The sequence below is a fragment of the Aspergillus pseudoviridinutans genome, assembly GCF_018340605.1.
Source record: "Aspergillus pseudoviridinutans IFM 55266 DNA, scaffold_1, whole genome shotgun sequence".
NCBI classification, from domain to species: domain Eukaryota; kingdom Fungi; phylum Ascomycota; class Eurotiomycetes; order Eurotiales; family Aspergillaceae; genus Aspergillus; species Aspergillus pseudoviridinutans.
The window spans coordinates 811,127-827,504 of NW_025091281.1; the positions used below are offsets into that span (position 1 = coordinate 811,127).

At 50.7% G+C, this 16,378-nt stretch overlaps 7 protein-coding genes across 7 annotated transcripts; 4 read left to right on the forward strand and 3 right to left on the reverse strand.

The window, feature by feature from the left end:
- Positions 1 to 994: 994 nt before the first annotated feature.
- On the forward strand, positions 995 to 3,312 carry Asppvi_000304 (CCR4-Not complex 3'-5'-exoribonuclease subunit Ccr4; the record flags this gene model as incomplete). The annotated part of the gene is made up of 2 exons (XM_043296613.1): positions 995 to 2,057; positions 2,123 to 3,312. 2 exons carry the CDS (start codon positions 995 to 997, stop codon positions 3,310 to 3,312), a joined length of 2,253 nt encoding a protein of 750 aa, XP_043152548.1.
- Positions 3,313 to 4,027: 715 nt separating this feature from the next.
- On the reverse strand, positions 4,028 to 5,534 carry Asppvi_000305 (tRNA (adenine-N(1)-)-methyltransferase; the record flags this gene model as incomplete). The annotated part of the gene is made up of 4 exons (XM_043296614.1): positions 4,028 to 5,026; positions 5,087 to 5,157; positions 5,219 to 5,365; positions 5,429 to 5,534. The coding sequence occupies 4 exons, from the start codon at positions 5,532 to 5,534 to the stop codon at positions 4,028 to 4,030; spliced, it is 1,323 nt and encodes a 440-aa protein (XP_043152549.1).
- A 647-nt stretch (positions 5,535 to 6,181) lies between these two features.
- Positions 6,182 to 7,269, forward strand: Asppvi_000306 (putative Phosphoserine phosphatase; the record flags this gene model as incomplete). Its single annotated transcript, XM_043296615.1, has 6 exons — positions 6,182 to 6,269; positions 6,331 to 6,344; positions 6,398 to 6,474; positions 6,538 to 6,840; positions 6,905 to 7,053; positions 7,112 to 7,269. 6 exons carry the CDS (start codon positions 6,182 to 6,184, stop codon positions 7,267 to 7,269), a joined length of 789 nt encoding a protein of 262 aa, XP_043152550.1.
- A 520-nt stretch (positions 7,270 to 7,789) lies between these two features.
- Asppvi_000307 (metallophosphoesterase family protein) lies at positions 7,790 to 9,568 on the forward strand (the record flags this gene model as incomplete). Its single annotated transcript, XM_043296616.1, has 3 exons — positions 7,790 to 7,804; positions 7,871 to 9,246; positions 9,307 to 9,568. 3 exons carry the CDS (start codon positions 7,790 to 7,792, stop codon positions 9,566 to 9,568), a joined length of 1,653 nt encoding a protein of 550 aa, XP_043152551.1.
- A 371-nt stretch (positions 9,569 to 9,939) lies between these two features.
- Positions 9,940 to 11,258, reverse strand: Asppvi_000308 (FAD-dependent oxidoreductase; the record flags this gene model as incomplete). The annotated part of the gene is made up of 3 exons (XM_043296617.1): positions 9,940 to 10,423; positions 10,474 to 10,862; positions 10,917 to 11,258. The coding sequence occupies 3 exons, from the start codon at positions 11,256 to 11,258 to the stop codon at positions 9,940 to 9,942; spliced, it is 1,215 nt and encodes a 404-aa protein (XP_043152552.1).
- Positions 11,259 to 12,346: 1,088 nt separating this feature from the next.
- Positions 12,347 to 13,456, forward strand: Asppvi_000309 (uncharacterized protein; the record flags this gene model as incomplete). Its single annotated transcript, XM_043296618.1, has 3 exons — positions 12,347 to 12,579; positions 12,694 to 12,993; positions 13,051 to 13,456. 3 exons carry the CDS (start codon positions 12,347 to 12,349, stop codon positions 13,454 to 13,456), a joined length of 939 nt encoding a protein of 312 aa, XP_043152553.1.
- A 458-nt stretch (positions 13,457 to 13,914) lies between these two features.
- Asppvi_000310 (GATA transcription factor LreB) lies at positions 13,915 to 15,047 on the reverse strand (the record flags this gene model as incomplete). Its single annotated transcript, XM_043296619.1, has 2 exons — positions 13,915 to 13,958; positions 14,024 to 15,047. 2 exons carry the CDS (start codon positions 15,045 to 15,047, stop codon positions 13,915 to 13,917), a joined length of 1,068 nt encoding a protein of 355 aa, XP_043152554.1.
- Positions 15,048 to 16,378: the final 1,331 nt, after the last annotated feature.

A 16,378-nucleotide genomic window follows, 5' to 3' on the forward strand; every position in this document is an offset into this window, starting at 1 on the left:
TCGATCAAGTATAAAGCGCTCTTAAGCAGCTCACGACGGTGTACTGGAAACACAGAAGAGGCTATAGTAGGTTGTTTACACATCGTAAAGCCTATATGCTTTTAGAATGAGACGGAATTGTCAGATTATTCCTTGTATTGATTAGCATGTCTTCCAGGATGATAGTGACATTTCCTTCCAGAAATTGTTGGCCAGCATCCTGGAGCAGTATCGAGGACGTATGGAGTAGTGTAGCACAAGTCCGGAGTCTTCGATGCGGAAAAGACTTCGATCATCGCTTTCGTCTCAGTAAGTCATATGTGCGGCTCAACTGCTTCGACAACCTTAAAAGATCCATGAACAAATTAATAGCGCTGAGGTGATCGATTTCAAGATCTGAAGCCAAGTGTCGAGGGGGAAGTTGGAGATTTGGCGTGTCGGGCTGGTCTTGGCTCTGTCATTGTTGGCGAATCATGTTCTCCGACATAACATCACGTGATCATGGACTCCCGCCTTCGATGCAAACCACTTCGCAGCATCAAGGCGACAAGACTGCCATCTCGACCAGACCCTTGATACTTCCACTTCATCAATCGATAAAGCTACTTGTTCGCACTTTCCAATCTCCTTGGATCATTCACACTTTGGAGCCTCGATAGCCATCTGGTACAGGCTCATTGACCGGGACCTCCTCCCTCAGCACTTGTGACTCGTTCGCCCGCCCGCTCTCCCGCCCCTATCGTTTTACCATCGCTTGCTCGGTCGGCAGATTAGCGAATCTAGAGACTGGAAGGAGGCTGTTCGTGGTGAATTCCGCTGCAGTCAATACTTCGGAAGGACTATCTAGGGGGCGGTTCCGCTTCAGGACCCCATGAAGAGAAGGAGAGACCGCATTATTCGATCCTCGACTCCTCCTTTCTCTCGCTCTGCTACTCTTAGCCCTGCGTCGTCGACTCGGAGCATCTTCACAATCTCGCTTCAAGCAACCCGCTCACGGTTTCATCTGCCACGTTAAATGGCAGATGGTACCTACAGGTTCCAGCAGCCTGGGGCCGGGCAGTTCTTCTTTCAGACGCAACCACAACAGCACTCTCACCAACGACACATCGCACGGAACGGGACGAATTCACCCACAGGAAGACTGAAGTTCAACCACGATACTCCCTCACCTTCCCGATCTCCTCCTCTCAGTCAAGCCGCGGCTCTCAATCCATTCAACATGTACAGCCAAACTCATCAAGGGCAGCATGTAATGATGAATGGCGGCCAAGCCCATCAGCGCTTTGGCATGCAGATCCCCAAGTTTCAGTCGCAGAGTCATCACCCGCACCATACGCAGCAACCTCATCATCACACGCACCACAACCAAGCTTCACACAACATCAACCACCAACACAACTTCTCGAGCGGGGCATTGGCTTCCGCGACTCCCCACTTTACCCCGAGCCACATACAAAATGGGGCTCACACTAATGTTGACGAAGATATTGACGAATCGATGAATGAGCACTGGCAGCAACAACTTCAGTTGGCCGCGGAATCACGGCAGGCCAGCTCTCCCCACTATCATGCCCGGTCCGTTGCGCAACAAGCCAAGGGCATCCAGATTGCCCCTAGCCAACCGGAGACACAAGAACAAGTCCCCGACGGGCAGACCGGGATGGTCAAGGCTAAGGCATCTTCACGGCAGGGTTGGCACGCCTTGGATTTCGGCGGACAGGGACTGCGCGCGCTGTCCACGTCTCTGTTCAACTATGTTTTCCTGGAGAAATTGTATCTGAATCATAACAAGCTGAAAACCCTCCCACCGACCATCGGGCAACTTCGAAAATTAAATCACTTGGACTTGTCAGGAAACGACCTCACCGAGCTTCCAGAGGAGATCGGCATGCTCACGAATCTGAAGAAGCTCTACCTGTTCGACAACAATATCCGCACACTTCCTTACGAGATGGGCTACCTTTACAGGCTGGAAACACTCGGTGTTGAGGGCAACCCGCTGAATGATGTCTTGAAGTCTCACATTATGAAAGAGGGTACCAAGGCTTTGATCAAATATCTCAAGGAAGAGATGCCAGGTTAGTGGAATTGCAAATATTTTTAAGCATTCTTTCTTTCACAAACATACTGACACTGATGGCAGTTCACCTCCCACCCCCGGACCGGGATTGGATTGTCCTCGACGAAACCGCCAGCTCCTCGAACCATCGTACTGACAAAATTACTGTCTTGTCGTACAACACACTCTGTGATTCCTCCGCCACTCAGTCACACTACGGCTACGCTCCAGCTCGCGTTCTATCCTGGGAGTTTAGAAGGGAGCTCATCTTGAACGAACTCAGGTCTCACGATTCGGATATCATTTGTCTTCAGGAAATCGACCAAGGAAGCTATAATGAATATTTCCGAGAACAGCTGGCTTACAATGATTACAAGGGTGTTTACTGGCCACGAGGAAGGGCTATGGGGATGCAGGAGGAGGACGCCAAATGTGTGGATGGATGTGCCACCTTCTTTAAGGGCAGCAAGTTCATCCTTCTCGACAAACAGCTGATCAATTTTGGCCAGACAGCCGTGAGGCGCCCAGATGCAAAAGGTCAAGACGACATCTATAACCGTCTATGGCAGAAGGATCATATTGCAGTGGTCATATTCCTTGAAAACAGGCAAACCGGTTCGCGGTTCATTGTCGTGAATGCCCACCTCTACTGGGACCCAGCGTTCAAGGATGTGAAACTGATACAGACGGCTATTTTGATGGAAGAACTCACCAAGCTGTCGGAGACGTATGCCAAATGGCCCCCGTGCACCGACAAGGCGGCTTTCCGATTCTCCAAAGAGGAGGGACAGTCAGAAACGCCACCCCTGGAGGAACCGGCGCCATCTGTGCAGTATACCAGTGGCGATCAGATCCCTCTCCTGATGTGTGGAGATTTGAACTCGGCTCCGGGGTCCGCAGCATACAATCTGATTGCGCATGGTCGGCTGGACGAGGAGCACCCGGATTTGGAGAAGCGTCTTTACGGCAATCTCAGCAAAGTCGGTATGACGCATCCCTTCAAGCTGAAGTCCGCATATGGAGCCATTGGCGAACTCCCCTTCACGAACTACACGCCAGACTTCAAAGATATCCTTGATTATATCTGGTATTCTTCAAACTCGCTTCATGTTTCGGCGTTACTCGGGGAGGTGGACAAGGACTATCTACAGAGGGTGCCCGGATTCCCTAATTATCATTTTCCAAGTGATCATATCGCATTGCTGGCGGAGTTTACAGTTAAAGGGAAAAAGGGTAAGGTTGTGGAGGCGGACTTTGGGCCGCAACGGAATTGAGGGAATGGAGCATGTTGAACGTCATGAGACTGGTGTTTGTGTAGCCGGTTTGTCTTGTTCTTTCGGAAACTTTGGGGTCCTCTCATGTATCTCTGGTGTTGTTATTTGCTTTGCTCTGTCGTTTTCTACATTTCGTGTGGTTACATTCCTTGCTTTTGCTGTCAACCGAGGGCACTTGCTCAATTGAACGCGCTTGTCATGTTCTTGGAAATTAGTCAATCGTGCGGTATCCTTTTCTGCTCCTGGATCTTCTGCGCCTTTGGTGTCTTCTTGAGTGCTGCTTCCTTGCCAACTCAGCTGTGCCTTGTCATGAATGACACCATAGGCAGTGAATGTGGCTTGAGGTAACAGAAACATCGCCCTGGTTTTCCATCTTCTCAAACTAGGCGAATGGGGTTCATCGTTGCCGTGTACGTCTTTCATGATTTCGCTACTTCATCCATGAATGAACGCCGTGGCCTCTCGAAGCGAGAGGACCGGCCTGCTGCTCTTTGGACTTTCAATTGCTGGTGTAATTGTAGCAATAAGTGAGATTCACTGAATGAGTGACGACGTTGTACCGGCTAAGGCTTAGACACAAGTAAGGAATGAAGATAGTATACAATTCTAGTCTAGTGTGTATTGTACAGTGCACGAGGATGATGTGTTGCAATGCAATATCTGTCACAAATGGGTATCTTGCCATGTTCCTCATCCAAGAAACAGGCAAAACAGGTTACTCCTTCGCCGAATCTTCTATCCTTCTCCACACGCCGACGAAACCTCCACCCACGATCCTTGTCCCGACTTTAGGTCGGCAGACCAGCACGCTATCCTCTTGCCTTGCGGCTTCTTCAGAAGCAGCAGGTGCACTTTCTACGGCAGCGTCAGAAGAGTCTTCCTCGGTCTCCACCGAGTCCGCGGCCTCCGTCCACGAGGACGGGTCCGCACGCGACTTCTTCACGGCAAACCGCACGTCCCAGAGCCGACCACTGCTGATGCCGGAACCAAGCTCCACAACCTTCTCAAGGATGAAGGGTAGCTTTTGTCGCCGGATGAGGTCCACGCAGTCGCCGACCTGGGTCACGCTTGGCATGAACACGACGAGGATGCCGTCTCGTTTCAGGATGGGGGCGACGTGGGGAATGCGCAGGTGCGCGGAGGGCATGTCGAGGATAGCGTAGGAGAGGAACGGCTCGACTGTGGGGCCGCTCGAGAGGAGGGATCTCGAAGCGCGAGACTTCTTCTGCTCTGCGATCCAGTTCTCCACGTGGCCGACGTAGAAGTCGACATTGCCGGCGTAGATTCCGCGGCGGAATCCGCGGACGATCTTCTCGGCGTGGGCGGAGAATTTGGGGGAGACGTCGACGGTGTGGATGATGGCCCGTCGGTGGGCGCGCCAGGTGTCCCATTGTTGTTGCTGAGTTTGCTGCTCGACGGGTTCTTCTGGTGATTCTTGGGAGGTGTTGCTGGCTGATTTGGAGTCTGCCTTTTCCGCGTCGGTTCCGGGCCGGATCGGTCGGCCTTGGAGGTATTGGATCTGGGATTTCTGTGGGAGAGGAGGTGGAACTGAGTTGGCTGCTTGAATCGCGCGCGCGAGGTGTAGAGTGAGGGAGCCATGACCCGTGCCAGACTCGAGGATCTCCAACGGTGGCTCTTCCTGGGATCCTTCTGCCGGGGGAGTGACGTGGATATCGAGGAGGGAGACAATCAAGTTGGCATCGGCGGAATATATCTACTGGGACGCTCGTGAGTAGGAGCACGGATCAGATAGCAATGGCGATTGATCTCATACTGGTGTGACGAGACGGGGGGTCATGGAAACATATTCGTCGAGAGTCGGAAGGCTGAGTCGGTAGTCAGGGCCTGCATTGCGACGGGCAATTAGTTATATATTCCTCTTGATCAAGAGTCTCAATTGACCTACCCTTATGTGCCTTGACAAGATCCCGTACTCGCTGGCCGATGATGCTATCGTGTTCCAGCACTCCTCGTCGCACATCTGTCTTCTGCCCTCTTCGAAGAGGCTTTGTTAAGGATGGAGTTTTGCCATGAACAACAACCCTGTCCCCCTCTAACATAACATTTATCAGCATACACAGGAACAAAAAGGTATTGACTATCTGAAAGGGCTGACCTCTAAAATAGGAAAAATTCGTGTCAATTGACCCCGAAAATTTTGGAACGGGCTTAGAGGCAGACAGCCCCAAGGCTCGGCGCAGAGATTGAAAAAGACGAGCCATCCAACACTGCTTGCTGATAGAAGAAGGAATAAGAAGAATCAGGCAAAGTCAAGAAAAACAGCTGTTCAATTGCGATGGGAGTTTTGGCAATGGCCGGAATCAGAAACTTTTTTGACGGTTATCGGGCTTGTCGCTATCGGCACTTCTCTATCTCTGTCCACTTATCAAAACAGGGGCGCGTGGGGACTGGGGGAGTTCCATCTTCCCAATCCGGCGCCCCCACATTAACTGGCCCAGAAGAGCTCGAAAAATCACCCAATTATCATGCTGAATTCTTTCACCAGTACTTAAATGCGAACGGTGAAGCAAGTAAAGTGAAGAGGTCAAATCAAATCCAGTTTAGTTGCGTTATGACCGATGCGCGGGGCAGTAATAACTGTTGATCCCACCCCGCGGGATGATTCATGGGACGCTATCTTTCTTTCACTTCTTCGATTGATCTCAATCCATTGAGCCATCTACTTATCATCCTGATTCAACCTCGGAATATCCAGCCCTACACTTAATTACCAGCCAATCTGTGCCATTTGGTAGTTTCCCCTCTCACATGGGTCTCCATTGACATCATCTGCATCACTGAGCTAGTATCTTACCATAACTCTCCATATTCAGGCTTTCATCGTACTCAAGGACTACCTATTGTCACAATGGGTTCCACCGAACTCCCTTACATGAAGACCAATCCCAAAATCATCTTCTTCACTGATTTTGATGGGACCATTACACTGGCAGATAGTAAGCACACCGGGCTGTAAACTATACTATCAGAAGCTAATTGTCCTCCGTTGAATCTCAGGCAATGATTTTCTGGTAAACTTCTTGACATGAAACCCGATTTGGCGTCTCAGGGCTGATGTATTCAGACCGACAATCTCGGATACGGACGAGAAAAACGTCGCCAAGGGAATTACGATGTGCTCCACGGCAGAGCTAGCTTCCGGTATGTGCAAGTGTATGGCTGCTCCAGCGAAGGCGTCCGCTGACTTCTTCGGCTGTTCTACAGTGATGCCTTCCGCGATATGTTGGACAGCGTTAAGACGCCCTTCAACAAGTGCATCGAGATCCTTCAGGAGAACATGAAACTTGACCCCCACTTTGTCGAGTTCTACTACTGGGCCGAGGAGAACAACGTTCCAATTGTGGTCTTGTCGTCGGGGATGAAGCCCATCATTAGTGCCCTGTTCGAGTCATTGCTGGGACACAAGCCTCGAAGCCATTTGCACATTGTTTCTAACGACGTGGAGAGCCGCGACGGCAAGGACATCAACACCACAGGCGGTTGGCAAATCAAGTACCACGATGACAGGTGAGGATATCGAAGACTCTGGTTGTAAACGTTGCTTCAAGAGCCTAATTTGCGCCTTCGATAGTCATTTCGGACATGACAAATCCTTGGAGATCAAGCCGTATGCTGCATTGCCAGTCGACAAGCGTCCTACTCTGCTCTATGCTGGAGATGGTGTCTCCGATCTGTCTGCTGCCGCAGAGACTGACCTTCTTTTCGCCAGAAAGGGGCATGGTAAGCCAAAACTCTCCTGGACCTTCGATCTTCGAGTATGCGGCTGATCACAATTCAGATCTGGTGACCTACTGCGAGCGGGAAGGAATGCCATTCACCACGTTCGAAAGTTGGGAGACGATCCTGGCCACTACAAAAGACATTCTGAGCGGCAAGGTATCATTGAAGAAAGTGGCTGAAGAAGGATTGAAAAAGGTGCATGAGGAAGGCAATTGATGAATCCACCGCCGCTGTATAGATTCCGGAGACGTTGGACTTCTTCGACTGGTTTCAAGTTTTCAATAGACAAGGGGAAATATCCTCCGATAATATCTATGCATATAGAGAGGGATGGCTATATAGAAGATCTCTACCTAGGATACCAACATCGGACAAGTACTGAGACAACTGTGACTGGCCAATCAGGAAGGCTTTATCAAGGAACTCCCAAATAGGCCTAGACCAAGCGGGTCCGCGGATCAGGGACTTCAAAAGGCCGATAATCAAGTGGTAATAATAAACTTTAGTTCACATGTGACCGCCTTCCAGTCTCGAGTTTCCAAGTGCTACAAATACGGGGCTCGGACAATCGACTCTTCCATCCCCAGATTTGGCCCCCTTGAGATGGACTGACGGTAATCAGGTCTTGTCCGTGGTGTGGCCTGCTTTTATCTTATAACCTCGTGTGCCCCATCATGCTTGAGCGTCCAGTTGCTTACCATCCGCTCGAAGATCACCAGGGGCTCCTTTCATTAACATGACTCGCCGGCTTGTATGGATCACTCGTTGAGTGTCGATTATTTCATGTTTTTGCTGCTAATGTTCTTGATGCTATTAGGTTCGGACGGGCGTGCAGCTCGCTATCATCGCCTCTATTGCATTACTTCTTGTGGTGTTTCTAGACAATAAATTCCGTGTGCTACCGGCGTCCATCCATGGCCACCTTCCCTCTCATTATGCTGGCTACGTCGTTACCGATGTGACCGTGGTCACTTGCTCTTCTCTCAGTCTTTTTTCCAGTTGCAAGGTCGACCCCAAGGCATGGTCTAGAATTGAAAAGGACCTCTATCTGCGCTTGGGGTGGACGTCCAGTGCTTACGTACAATTCCAACGGAAGAAGGAAGAGGAACTGCTCGCATCTGACAAGGTGGTGATCGACTTGAAGATAAGCCGACTGACGCCGCAGTCCTCGAATGATCCACATGGAGAGAAAATTGACTGGGAGCAGAGGCCAGGTGGCATCTGGCTGAAGCGGACGGCCAAGCGTCATGCGAGTGACTCGCAGAAAGCGATCACCTCGATCGATGTCTTGTTCGGTGCGGACGCGGTTGATCCGCGTGTGGGCTGGGAGGTGAAAGATACGCCGCTGCTCCTTGATAGCAAGACGGAGGAGTTGGAGGCGCGCATCAGTATTCGAAGGGGAGACCCGCCAAAGACCAAGAAGCCCATTCCACGCATTAATGAGAATGGGAAATTCAAGATCATGCAATTAGCAGATCTTCATCTGAGCACTGGACTTGGAGTGTGTCGAGACGCAGTCCCGGTAGAGCCTGTGCCCGGTCAGAAGTGTGAAGCGGATCCTCGGACCTTGGAGTTTGTGGAAAGACTCCTCGACGAGGAGAAACCCGATTTTGTTGTTCTGAGCGGTGACCAAGTCAACGGTGAAACTTCGAGAGATGCTCAGAGTGCGCTCTTCAAGTCTGTCAAGTTACTTGTCGACCGCAAGATACCCTACGCAGCCATATTCGGCAATCACGACGACGAAGGCAACCTTAGTCGAGAACAGCTTATGACCATACTTGAAGATCTCCCTTACTCATTGTCGACCGCCGGCCCTGAAGATGTGGATGGGGTTGGAAACTATATTGTCGAAGTCCTCGGTCGCGGAACGACCGCGCACTCGGCTTTGACTCTGTACCTGCTCGACTCTCATTCCTACTCTCCAGATGAACGTCAGTTCCGAGGCTACGATTGGATCAAACCGAACCAGATTCGGTGGTTCAAAAACACAGCGCAAAGCCTCAAAACAAAACACCATGAATACAGTCACATGCACATGAACATGGCTTTTATTCATATTCCGCTTCCAGAATACCGTGATTCCTCGAATTACTATAGAGGAAATTGGTCGGAGGCACCTACCGCACCAGGGTTCAACTCTGGTTTCAAAGATGCACTAGAAGAGGAAGGAATTTTGTTCGTGAGCTGCGGGCAGTAAGTACCCTTTTTGATACTCAGGAGCGACATCTGTACTGTTTGCTAACGTGTCTCTAGCGATCATGTTAATGATTACTGTATGCTTAACAAGGATCGAGATCAGAAGCCGTCTCTCTGGATGTGCTACGGAGGCGGTGCTGGCTTTGGAGGCTACGGAGGTTATGGTGGCTATGTCCGTCGCGTTCGTTTCTATGATTTTGACATGAACCCCGGGCGTGTTGTGACGTACAAGCGACTTGAATACGGCGAAGTAGAGGCCAAGATCGACGAGATGATGATCATCGACGGAGGTGCAGTGAAAGGGCCTGATGAACATTGAGCGTTCTGAGTCCTTGCACATGTGTTTCCTCTTCTTGACTCGCCGCTTCCGTCGGGGGATGATCTTTACATGTGGCTTCGAAGCAACTTCGCAGTGATGCGTATCGACACTCCCATACCTTGATGTCACGGCATAGATACGCTGTCTATGGTTTACATCTTGCTATCTCGGGCGCTTTTTTCCTGCAGTCTTTGTACCTTATATATTGAGTTGAGAAGGCAGGTTAGCATGAGTCTGAATTGTCTCATCATTGGGCAGAGGACAAGGGACTTCAGTCTGCGGAAACATTCATCTAGAACATTTGTGATTGTGGCAGCGCTAGCGTGGCTTGCCTCAATACATTCTCCCACATCTTACGAATGGAAACTTGATTACCACCATTTTTCGAACAATATCCGCTCCTTACCATCTCCCAGCAGCCCTCGAAGAGTACTCGCAACTTCATCTGTCATTTTGGGAGGCGCACATATATAGCAGACCGTCTCCTCAGGTCTAATGACACCGTCAGGTCCCTGGAGCGCCTGCCTCAGATCATCGGGCTGCTGTCTTCGTGCATAAATAGTCAAATCTTTCTGAGGTTCCGACAGAAGTGGCGCGAAGTCATCGTGGAGATTAGTGAGGAAGAGCCGTAAAGAGATCCGCAGACGGCCCGACTGTGACTGGCAGCGAATGATTTCGCGCAGCCGTGAGAGGAAGAGGATTTGGTCCAGGTATGCCTGGGGGCTTTTTTCAGGGAGGGACGGGACAGCTGACCGGGGGATCTTGGTGGAGTAGAAGAAGTGAATGTCGGAGTGCTCCTGGTGTAGAGCTGTTTCGTCGTTGTTGTTCAGATGCGAGAGCATGGAGATGAGAGGGCTGGACGATGATTAGCTACTAATCTCAAATGACTTTGAGGGTGTGCATACTTGATACCCACTCCGCCTGCAATGAAGAGAACCTTCTTGGTTTCATCCAGGTTGATTCCCGATGGGGGCCAGACGAAACTGCCTCCGATGCGGATGCTCAGTTCCTGTCCCTGGATCTCGTCCTTGGGTCTCCAGAGCCATGCGCTGGCTGGGTTGGATGGGGCATGCTGGACGGCTAGCTCCACGTACGGCGCTCTGCCTCGCGGGTCCATCGGAGGCAGGCCCGTTTCCTCGTCCACAGGAGACTCCACGGGAGGCCCTGGCGAGGGAAGAACCTGAGCATCTGCCGGGGTGGAGGTGATGCTGTATCCCCCCGCGTCGGCGAGGCCAGGTATATGCACGTCTACCCACTGGCCCGGTAGGAACGTGAGTGGTTGTGGTTGATCAGACTGAGATCGTTAGTTTATATACAAGTAAATTGGCATAGTTGCGAGACAGGATACCTCTTCATCAGCTCGCTCCTCTTGCTCCTCCAGGCTCTGCACATGAGGAGGAATTGTTAGTTGTATCAGCCGCACAGTAGGATTGACCTCGTCAATATGTGAGAGTCGGACGGTATACAAGCGGTTCTGTCGGGGCTCTGCCGCCGTGCGCACCAGATGCGGCACGGAGGCCTTCCTAGTTGATGCGTAATCCATCTGGCGTCGGATCGCACCCGGAACAGACTGGTGAACAGACAGGGGTTGAAGCCGCGCGAGAAAAGGCACGCGCTGAGAGATGAGGATGCTTGGTGGATGTGGTGAACGGTGGAGTCGGTGGCACCACAATAGTCGGGGCGTCTGCATTCGGATGTTCGACCTACTAATGGTTTTGACGTCAAGTATCTAATCTATATTTTCAAATCATCCACGTAGACTAGGCTTTGAGCTCGGAGACTTTGCTAACACGACATTGTATGATCAGTCTAGATTGAGTACACCTCTGATGGGAGATGAGTGGTATGACGTTTGCCAGCGTGTCATACTGGAATCATCCTCCCATCACTATTCCATCTCTCTTCCTTAGCACTTCCTCTCAGTTTTTGAGTTAGGTCTATTTACCTTCGGCGATGAGATACTATAAGAGTACGAATGCTTGTTTGCATTAGTCATGCCAATTAGCATGTCGAGGATGAATATAAGGCGAATTAGACCATGCTGCATACACAATCACAGACACCCATGATCCTCCTCCCGTTGGCGCTTCGCTTTTCAACAAGCCAATTGACCATTCGCATACTAAGAGTTGACTTGGTGACAACTAGCTGTTAGTACATCTCCTCAGGTCTGCTACTAAGGCCACCCGCTTAGACATGCAGATTGATCTCCTCGTCACACGGACTAGCGTGTGATGGCGGGCATCCAATGTGCGTGTTCTGCAGCCTCATTGGCGATAGATCCCGGGCTTCGTGCCTGTGCTGGCGCTTTCAAACCCGCCAGCATTGGCCAGACGCATCAGCAGGAAACTTTTGCATGTCTTGATCCTCGACTTTCCTGGCTTATCGTCGCTGCGGTTGGTGCCCCTCTTCAGGTCTGCTATCAGCTTACAGGGCACCATAGACGACAAGCGTGCGCCGTAGGCGATATTTGACCCCTAGGTACTCCGTAGTCTGTAGTAGTCTGGCGGTGCTTCTGCTCTGTTTATATCTAAACTGTATTTCCGGCGGGTCTACGGAGTCATTATCGTGATTGTTGCTTGCTTGACTTCCTTCCTCTGGTTGAGTGGTTTGGTTCCTTCAATGCGAGTGAACTGAACGCCCAGCCAGCCGGTCTGGCCGCCAGTGGACAGTTATTTTCGACTACACATTCGACAAAGACGAGGTCTAGCTCTTTCATACTTGACTTTTCAGATTGGCCGTTTCGTGAGTGATCCGAAGATTTCGGTTTCGGTCGCCATGTATTTCCCACGGACTCATCGCTATCACAAAGTACTTTTGTACTTGATGGCTGTCGAGCTGCCGTTTACCATTGTTATCATGACTCTCACTGGAATCGCTTCTCATAATCTATACCGTACGAAACTGTGGCAGGATGGCGCAGACAACGGCTTCAACAGTTCCCCCGATGAGCAGCTGTATGCGGCTGCCAACTATCGGCCTTACACGGTTCCTACAGTCTGGAGCTCATTGTACGTTTTCTTTTCTCTTGCCTTTCGCTCTGGTTCTTTTCTCATCTCCAACGTCCTTGTTGGTTTGATCCGGAAATCGGACAAGAATGTCGCTGACGCTGGTTGGGGCTACAGCATCACCGATTACAACCTAGTAATTGGTGTTTTAAGCACATTTTTCCTGATCACCAAAGCCCCCATACACTTCCTTCGACTGTTTTATCCGCTCTTGTCGGTTATCGTCCACGGTGGTCTTGTTGCAGTATACATCGTTTCAGCTCGGTACCAGGCCGGCAGTGATATGTCGGATCCCGCGCACCCACAGCCTGGTGCGCCGTGGTACATCACGAAGAAGTGCACCGTTGCCGCAAATAAGGACAATATCAATTACTGTAATCAGGCGAAGGCCCTGTTTGCGGTCACAATAATAATCATGTGAGTATCATGTTCCTGCGAGTCGACCCTCAAGGCTGTGATTGACGGAAGACACAGCGTCCTCTATTTTGTCGAGTTTGTTCTGAGTGTCCATTCCTGCGTCCTGACTCCGGAAGAGCGCGCGGAACGATTGGAGAAGGCCGAAGAGAAGAAAGCCTGGAAGGAATATGAAGAAGCCATTCTCAAGTCTCCCGCGGTGATTCCGATGAGCCCAGCTTATCCACGAGAGGGCATGCCTGCTATGACACCCCGTAGCCTTGCCTTCAACCGATTAGGAGGAGACAATTCATCCGACCTACCTCTTCGTGAATATTTCGATGGTTCGAATCCCCGCCACTCGATGCAGCAGGAGTCGTCGGCGGAGACTCTCGCATCAGGGCAACATGTTCAGGCTGGAGCAACGGCCCAGCCTCAACCTCAGATGTATTTCCCTCCGCCTCCCAAGAAGGCTGCCAAAAAGTGAGGGCGCATTTTCGATCGTGTTGAAGTGTGTATAGGATGTGTGCGACCGTTATTGAGTGTGAGACTTCACCAGATTTGTTGATAGCTGCTCTATTCCCCTATGTCTGTCCGTCCTTTCGATCAAAGGTCTGTTGATTCAGCTGGTTGTGAGCCATCGATGTGCCATTGAGAAAGGATTCACCCTCGTCTCTTAGATGATAAGAAGAATTGCGACTGGTATCGATGCTGTATAGTTGATCGAGTCATTCGGCGTAAACTGAGCTATGATCCGTAAACCCGAGAGACTCATACTATCTCCAGTCATATAGGGGAGTAAGGCTGAGCTATGTCTCGAAGCCAACGAGAGGGCGCTCAGTTTCGCCGCATATGCTAATCGGCGAAAGAAACGCAAGATTATCTCTTCGCACAAAAGGAGTATAAAAACTCGATAATATGCGCCGATATTGTCCAGGGTGATAATCAATTTGATTCCTGACGTTTCTTCTCTTTCTTAGCCCAACGTACTATTGAAGACAGCAGTCAGTTTCAGTCGAGTAACAACAGGAGTAGCTTTAGGGAAGCAACTTACATCCGCAGGCATTACACAAGGTCTTTGGTCCGTCCGGTCCCTTCCTCCATTCGGGGGAATCAGAGGTACCGCAGTCGGTACACAGATACTCTCCCTTCAATCTCTTCCTTCGATCGATCTCCTGTGCGCTTTGAGCTTGCTGCTCGATCGTGGCTATATCAATATCGCAATGGACGAAACAGCCTTGGCGCATGCCCGTGCTGAGGCCATGAGACCGCTCGCCCTCACGGTAGCGCAGCCCTGTCATCATCTCAATTCCGTCGATGTGGGCCAGATCTTGCGCCTGTCGCGTAGTGCTTTCAAGAAGCGACCCCGGTTCTCCATCATCGGTGTTGACCGTATCGGACGACTCGTTTTCCTCACCGGAGCCGGTCGCATCGTAAGATGTGAACGGAGGCAAGTTCTGGCGCAGGGCAGATGATCCCGAATTTTGCTTGAGGTATGCCTGTCGACCTGAATTTAGATCTTCCTCCTCTTCCGCTCTGAGTTGTGATATGCGCTGATTTAACCGGATATTCTCGATCTTGTGTTCGAGAAAGGAATCGAGTAGCGCCGAGCTCCTGGTGGGATACGGCCGGCAGACAACGAAAACACCATTGCAGGTACTATTCTCGTCTTTGACATGTGGATGACCGTGCGCTTCTATGATGCAAAAGGTATTATTCGACTTGTAGAAGCGGAAATGGCACCGGAGCGGACGGGCCGTGGCGATGCACTCTTCGAGTTGACGGGTGAAGACGGACTTGTCGTCATCGTGAATGAAGCGGGATAGGGCATCACGTTCGATCTGCTTCGACTCGTATCCGGTAATCCACTTGCAGGACGGCGAAGCGTAGAGAACCGTGCCATCGGGACGAAGGAGGAGGAGCATGTCTGTCATTTCGGCGAGGGCACGCTGCACCCAAACCTGTTCTGTAGTCGCATCGAGAGACGGCTGCGGTTCGGCATCTTGGGGGATTGCATTCGAATGATCATTGCTGCTTTCGTTGCTAGAAATTGACCCTGGAACTGCTTGCACATCCATCGTATCTCAGGTATCTCTCTCGCGCTGCAATGCGTATGTCTTGTTTGATCTCACCGCGTCCGCCTCCGGAGGGGCGAATTCGATGGTCGCGCGGAACCAGGAATGGCGAAATGATTGTCACTATAGAAGGTTTAATACATTGGGCGAGAGTCCTGATGATACAGGTGCAGATAATGTAAAAGAGACACGCGAAATTTGATCGTTCGAAGATGGAAAAGATGTGCACAGAAAAGGACGAAGCAATTCCATATGGAATGTGAGGACCTGTGAGATCTACGCCGAAAGTGGCCGCTGTTGACGCTGTATACGGCCGCATTTTAACCCGTAACCCCCTGCGGCCCTGCTCTCGCTGGCATAGAACCTTTTACCTTCTGAGTGAACGAGTTCTTGAACTCTATGAGAAAGGAGAGAGTGGTTGATTTTCTGGGCATTGTACATCCAGGTGTCCTCTAATTAATAGGTATTCTGGGAGGGGAGAGGAGAAACAAATGACTGGCAAGACTCTCGATAGGCGAGATAAAGGAAGAAGCTGCGCTTGGTCGGCTATAATAGATAACTAGAAAAGCAGACAAGATGAAGCACAGCGAAGTTACAGGAGTCATGACTTCTTGAAACTTAGTTTTACTTTGATATTAGTTAACTCTAAGTGGGCGACGGCAGGATTACCTGGACGGGATCTCCGCGGCAGTTGATCTGGACATCGAGAACAATATACTGTTCCATCTTCCCTTCTTTGATCATGGTGAAATATTGACCATTCAGTTAAAACCTTTACCGTGTGTTGTAAAAGCCGATCACGATCTCTTAGAAGTCCAAATCCCATTTCTTGTGGGCGACAAGGTCGTTCAAACCTGAGAACGAAGACTGTGCGAGTGGTACCCCCCTCAATCATCTTACATCCCGGTAGAGCTTGATCAACGACTCTGAAAAGCCTACAAGCTTGAAAGGAAGACCTGAGCAATGGGCTCTCAAATGGCTCATTGATAAACTCCACGCCTTGACGCAGCTTCAGCACCATGTGCCAGTTTTAGAGGAGCATCAGACGCTGGAGATTCGTCGATATCCGCTGCACAGGTCGGAGGCCGTAATGCTTTGCCATTCGGCAATGAATTTCTCGGTCATTTCGTGACGACATCAGACCATCTGCTTCGTCAGATGAGGAATGAGAGGTGTGTTGGCAAGCAGGCCCGAAATTAGAGCATACATCACGGCAGCAAGGCCCGGGTTGATCCGGGAGCGCTGTAAGAAATCGCAGTGATCTTTGGCCTCAGGCACATCGACAAAAATTAGGGAACCAGTCTTGCAGAGGACTCAATGGTTTGTAGTTGGAA